A 6,650-nucleotide genomic window follows, 5' to 3' on the forward strand; every position below is an offset into this window, starting at 1 on the left:
CTCAAGGGGTTTTAGTCTGTTCGTGAGAAGTTTTGCGACTCCTTTGATAGGGCAGTTTTGGAGCGAGATGGGTCTGAAATCGGCGGGAGAGCGAGCACCACTATGCTTAGGGAGGAGGATGATAAGGGCCCTATTAAGGCAGGAGATGTCACTTTTTTGGGCGTGGAAATCTAGGAAGAAATCCTTGATCCCTTGCTTGAGAATGGGCCAGAAATTCCTGTAAAAACCAGGGCCAAAGCCATCTGGACCCGGGCTGGCATTTTGATTCATGAAAAGGAAGGCGGCTGAGATTTCATCGTCAGTAAACAGGGCACCAAGGAGCCAGAGCTGGGGGATGGGGGTGGGGTAGAGGTCTTGTAAGGAGAAGGTCTAGGTTGGCCGGAAAGCAGTACCTAGAAGGGCAGCGTAGTAGTCGGATAGAAGATTAGCTTTGTCATCACGGGCGCAGAAGTCGGAATCGTTCGAGGTGAGGATGCTAATTCTGTTCTTACGAAGACGGGCAGAGGCTAAGGCATGAAAGAAGCGTGAGTTTTCGTCGCCTTCAAGAGTTGTGCAGATTTTTCCTCTTTGGATCCGGTATAAGGCTTTCTCCCTTAGCGTCCGTTGAAGAACTTTGATAATAACGCGGCGCAAGTTGAGCTCTGGGTGGACAGAAGACGGGTTTCTTCAAGGATATCAAGGACGTTGATGACATTTTTGCAGTTTCGCTCAAGGGTGTTAAGAGGGATCGAGTTTCGGCGCCATATTTTTAAAGCAGTCCGGGAGCGCTTAAGGGCAGAAGCCAGGGCTAGGGCAGCGTTTGAACGAGGGTGGGCCGAGGCCCAGGCATTTTGAATTAAGGGTCTGCAGTCTGGCCTGACAACCCATCTAAGTTCAAAACGAAAAAGGGCGAGGCGAGGGATGCATGTGTCGATTGAAATGAGCAGGGGGACATGGTCAGAAACAAAGCACATTAGGGAGGCCAGGGTAGAGTTAGGAAAGAGGAGATCCCAAGTGTTGTTAATATCCAACTTTTCAAGCGTTGGTTCGTCCCTTTTACTAGACCAGGTGAAATTACAGTCAAGCAGAGGGAGCTAGATAAGGGCGTTACTGTTGATAAAATCGTTGAACATGTCAGCTTCGGCTTGGCGGAAGGCGGTGGTGTTTTTTTCGGAGGGGTGCCTAAGAAGGTTGAAATCTCCAAGGATACACTACTAGGGAAAAGCCTAGCAATAGTACGGGTTTTGGGCCTATTAGCAGCGTGGGGGCCGGCGCTACAACTAACGTATAGCAGCAGCGCGGGTGCCACCCGCGCTACTACTACATCCGTTAGTAGTAGCGTGGGTAAAAACCCGTGCTACTACTAACCCGCGGAATTTTTTTTCAAATTTTTTGCGCAAATTTTCAAATTTCTGAATTATTTTAACCTCTAATCTCTAATCACCCTCATTGTTGCTCAATTTAATCTCTAATCACCCCTCATCATTTCAAATCATCTAACTTCCCGGACGGTCACCCATCCTTTTACTACTCCAGCCTGAGCACGCTTAACTTCCGGGTTCTATTCTCCCTCGATTCCAAGTCTGCACTTGTTGTTTTCCTGACAATTGTAAGATGTCAATCCTATTAACCCTCGGGAGTTTAGCTTGAGCATGAAGTCACACATTTCGCTGTTTGAGTTTAAAACTATTGTTCTAAAAAACACTAATATTTCTTGAATAAGGAGTTTGACCACATTTTGACCAAAGTTTGACCACAGTTTGACCAGATTTGACCAAAATTCCAAAAAACTGAAATAATTATTTAGTAACACTAATATTCTTGAATAATTATTTAGTAACACTAATACTTCTTGAATAAGTAGTTTGACCACAGTTTGATCAGATTTGACCAAAACTAAAAAAAACTGAAATTTGATCATAACTTTTTTCCCTTTAGAATTTGAGGATTCTAAAAATTTGCAAACAGGCCGTAGGCGTTCTCCATCATATGCGGATTTTCGTGCTGAACATTTTGATATATTATACATTTTTTCTGACATCGTATGCAAAAGTTATAGCCGTTTTACATTTTCCCTACACTTTTTGCAAAACATGTCCAAATTTAAGTTTTTAAATTTTCCTAACTAGTAGATGTAGTAACATAACTACATCTCGAAGGATTTTAATTTTTGAAACATTTTGATATATTATACGTTTTTTTCTAACATCGTATGCAAAAGTTATAACCGTTTTACATTTTCCCTACACTTTTTGCAAAACATGTCCAAATTTAAGTTTTTAAATTTTCCTAACTAGTAGATGTAGTAACATAACTACATCTCGAAGGATTTTAATTTTTGAAGTTTTTATCATTTTCTTTTGCTTTTTACAAAACCGAAAAGGCGATCCAGGGGGGGTAGAGTTTCAAAATGGGACCTTTAGTAGTAGCGAGGGATTTTACCCCTCGCTCTACTATGGCATGTCCCGGAGGGGCACGGTTGAGACCTCTTAGTAATAGAGAGGGGTAAAAACTTAGTAGTAGCGCGGGTTTATAACCCTCGCTACTACTATGGCATGGCCCAGGGGCACGGTGGAGACCGCTTAGTAGTAGTGAGGGGTAAAAACCAGTGCTACTGCTATCAACTTAGTAGTAGCGAGGGTTAAAAACCCGCGCTACTACTATGGCATGTCCCGGGGGGCACGGTAGAGACCGCTTAGTAGTAGCGAGGGTAAAAAACCAGCGCTACTGCTATCAACTTAGTAGTAGCGAGGGTTAAAAACCCGCGCTACTGCTACTTAGCAGCAGCGCCTGATTTTAAAGCGCGCTGCTGTTAAGATTCTGTGTATAGGCTTTTCTCTAGTAGTGATAATCCACCGGGTGGAGGGGGGCGGAGCGGATGTGTGAAGCTCAAGGAGAAAGGTTTGCTTGAGGAGCTCAATCAGAACTTTCTTCAAAAGTTAGATGTTCCTTTTGTCCAAAAACGACAGCTTTGAGAAAACTGATGGGAGTAACAGTATATTAACTAGGACGAGTCTACGTAGCGGCTGGCTGCTCGGTGGCCTGCGTGAGCGGCCGGCCTAAAATAGCAATTTGTTATCCCCTAATTGTTATAGGACCGCTCTAGTGAGCGGCCGGCTGCTCGCTAGTCGTCCCGAGCGGCCGGTCTAAAACAGACAATTTTAGTCCCTAATCCATAAAAGGTAATAATTTGTCCCTTCTAATTAGAAAAAGTACCACGTGCCAAAAAAAGTACTACAAAAACAAACATGTGAACAGATATGAACGCATTTATTTTAGGTTTTCAAATTTTTAAAAAGTCATAACTTTTAGATCGCATTTCAGAATTAAGATCCATTTTTACCGTTGAAACCCTCGCGGCGTGCTCTTCAAAAGTAGATCCTATATGGGGATGTTTCAACAAACTAGTCTTCCTGTCAACTAAATATCAATATGTGTGCAACTAGAGTACATGCCGCGCCAATTAAGCATATGCGCGTGCCAATAGTCCTTCTGTTAACTAAACATCAATGTGTGTGCAACTAGACTACATTGTCGCGTCAATTGAGTATATGTGTGTGCCAATAGTCCTGCCAACTAAACATCAAAGCATGTACAACCAGACTACATTGCCACGCCAATTGAGCATATATGTGTGTAACTAGTCCTACCAACTAAATATCAATTTATGTGCAATTAGACTACATTGCCACGTTAATTGCGCATATGTGTGTGCAACTAGTGTCCTGCCAACTAAAACATCAATACGTGTGCAACTAGACTAAATTACAAGCCAACTGAGCATATGTGTGCAACTAGTGTCCCGCCAATTAAACATCAATATGTGCGCAACTAGACTACGTTACATGCCAACTAAACATCAATGTGTGTGTAACTAGACTACATTACAAGCTATGACAATTCATATGCGACTATGCGGACCAGATTGTGCAGCTCTGTGATCGTGCATGTGCCAACTAGGACTACTATGTGTGCAACTACAACCATTGTGGATGCAGCTCCAAAAAACTGGGTTTGAAAAAAATTGCACCATGCAGTATTAAAGTTGCACAAAGCAGTACTGAAATTGCACAATATAGCGCGAAAGTTGGCATCAAAAAAATTTCGTCGAAATATACTCATGCGGGATCTAATTTTAAAGATGTCGCCGTAAAGAATTCAACAGTGAAGACGGATCTGAATTCCAACGCGCGGTTTGAAAGATATGCCTTTTTAAAAATTTGGAAAACCAAAATAATTATACGTGAAGCTGTTTTTTTTAAATCAGATTAACTAATGTGCACACATTAAATGCTGATAGCGATATGCACTAGCAGACAAAAAACAACTCATGTATGGATAAGAAGGCCGGCTGCTCGTTCTCGTCAATTAGCGCGCGACCACTTTTTAGATTTTGGGTATTAACTAACACGTATATGTATACAAAGAGTAAACCGAACCAGATAAATTCAGTAATTAAATGGCATATATGCCTGCAACAATGACAGAGAGTGTCGCTGTCGATGTTTGCTAGCCATGAGTACGCTATAGGCGCACCGACAGAGGGCATGCGTGCGTTTCGATAAATCGACCTGCTCTTCTCTTGTGTTTCAAGTCCCGTCCGGCCGCTTCCATGTAGCCTAGCGTCACAAGTTTTAGCAACGCTAGCTCATGATTTGCACTTGGGGAGAGAGAGAGAGAGAGTTGGTTGCTAGGCGTTCACTGTTGCTACTCTCTTAGTCACCTGGTGAATTGAAACTTCCTCCAACCTTTTCCGATGGATGAGACAATGGACAAACTTTATTTGGTGTTCCCTTCCTCCACACACAGCGGCATAAAGCTCAATTGACCGAGACAGCATTTGCCTGAATTTCTGCCTGCGAGCGTGTGTATGCGTGAGAGAGGACGAGGAGAGGGGCGAGTCGGCTAGCAGCTAGGTCAGGCTCAGGCGGCCTGCGGCGGCGGCCATGGGGCACCACTGCTGCAGCAAGCAGAAGGTGAAGCGGGGGCTATGGTCCCCAGAGGAGGACGAGAAGCTCCTCAGGTACATCACGGCGCACGGCCACAGCTGCTGGAGCGCCGTCCCCAAGAACGCCGGTACGCATTAGTAGTCTCTCTCCGTCCATCCATCTCGAATTCTAGATCGCGGATCTGAACCGTATCGATCTTTCTCCTCGTTGTTCAGGGCTGCAGCGCTGCGGCAAGAGCTGCCGGCTCCGGTGGATCAACTACCTCCGCCCGGACCTGAAGCGCGGCACCTTCTCCGAGCAGGAGGAGCGCACCATCCTCGACGTCCACCGCATCCTCGGCAACCGGTATACATACATACATGCGTCTGGCTCAATCTAGGTTGCTGCATGACACGATTGATCCGACTTGTTGAATCGCATCGCATCCATGGCATGCAGGTGGGCACAGATCGCCAAGCATCTGCCGGGCCGCACAGACAACGAGGTAAAGAACTTCTGGAACTCGTGCATCAAGAAGAAGCTCATCGCGCAGGGTCTCGACCCCAAGACCCACAACCTGCTCCCGGCATCCAAGAACCTCCTCCATGCACATGGCGCCACCGGCTCCAGCAGCAACCCTAGCAACAACCCTGCTGCAGGCGCCCAATTCCATTCTCCCAATGGAAACCGGAACGGTTGCGCCACGCCGCTGTTCACCATCAGCTCCCCGACCAAGGCGATCTACGACGCTGCCACGGTTGCGCCGGGTTTGTACGACGTCCATAACCCTGGCATGCTGATGGGGCAGCACGAGCGCGGTCACCAAGCTGCGCTGGCCATGCAGCAGGGCTACCCGTACGTCCACAACAACGGCGGTGGTTTACTCATGAGCTTCAGGGATCAGAACGCCGCGGGCGTCCACGCCTCCATGGACTTCATGAATGGCTCTTCTAATTCGTCGTCTTCCATGGAGTACGCGGCCGGCATGCCCAACGGCAACGTCTTCAACCCAGGCGTGGCGGCGTTCATGGACGAGACGGCCGCAATGTGGGCCACAGTTGTCGAGCCAGGAATGGGTCCCGGGATCGAAATGGCACATGAGCATCGACAACAGCATGGGTTGGGGCTGGAAGAGGTAGTTCGACTTGGACCCCCGCCGCCGCCATTGATCAACGGCGGTAGCTCAGGTGGCAAGGGACTGGATATGATGGACGTCTCTTCGGAAGTGTACGGCTCCGCCGGTACAACGACGGCGTTCGACCTTGAGCTGATGGAGTCGTGCGGATTATTTTGCGGCGCCGCTGGCAATGGCATGGAGCAGCTGCAATGGGATTGCTAATTGAGCTAGCTCATTATCCTCACCCCCTAATTAGATCCTTCCGATCCATGTTTTAATTGAGGCTTTCGTTCTTAATTTGTTTTTTGATGTGCATTTCCTGTCTTCTTGATCCAGAATTTCAGATCGTCCATGTCAGAAAGAAATGCATGCTAAATTGAGTGTTGAATTTGCCATCAACAAATCTATTTAAATTTCTTCCTAGCTAGCGCCTAGCAGTAATATATACACTGTCGACATGTTGTTTAAGTAAGGTCTGCTTCAACTGTTCCATTTCAAATACACCAAGATGGTGATGATTCAGATGGTGCAAAAATGATATTTCCTTCGTCCCATAATATAATAGTGTTTTTGATATTAGTGTACTGTAAAGCGGAGGGAGTATATTTCACAGCTACAGGTGATTT

At 46.2% G+C, this 6,650-nt stretch overlaps 1 protein-coding gene across 1 annotated transcript; it reads left to right on the forward strand.

Annotated features, from left to right (window-relative positions):
* Positions 1-4,608: 4,608 nt before the first annotated feature.
* Positions 4,609-6,405, forward strand: LOC125541406 (uncharacterized). Its single transcript, XM_048704828.2, has 3 exons — positions 4,609-5,055; positions 5,144-5,273; positions 5,367-6,405. The coding sequence occupies exons 1-3, from the start codon at positions 4,926-4,928 to the stop codon at positions 6,244-6,246; spliced, it is 1,140 nt and encodes a 379-aa protein (XP_048560785.1). The 5' UTR covers positions 4,609-4,925; the 3' UTR covers positions 6,247-6,405.
* The last annotated feature ends 245 nt before the right edge of the window (positions 6,406-6,650 follow it).

This window comes from Triticum urartu, chromosome 2A (assembly GCF_056163025.1).
Source record: "Triticum urartu cultivar PI428250 chromosome 2A, HENAU_Tu73, whole genome shotgun sequence".
Classification (NCBI taxonomy): domain Eukaryota; kingdom Viridiplantae; phylum Streptophyta; class Magnoliopsida; order Poales; family Poaceae; genus Triticum; species Triticum urartu.

Excerpts from the sequence above, each read along its gene's own strand:
- LOC125541406 (XM_048704828.2), top strand. The coding sequence starts at position 4,926 with ATGGGGCACCACTGCTGCAGCAAGCAGAAGGTGAAGCGGGGGCTATGG. Across the intron at positions 5,056-5,143 it reads CGCCGTCCCCAAGAACGCCG|GGCTGCAGCGCTGCGGCAAG; the intron begins GTACGCATTAGT and ends CTCGTTGTTCAG. Across the intron at positions 5,274-5,366 it reads CACCGCATCCTCGGCAACCG|GTGGGCACAGATCGCCAAGC; the intron begins GTATACATACAT and ends CATGGCATGCAG.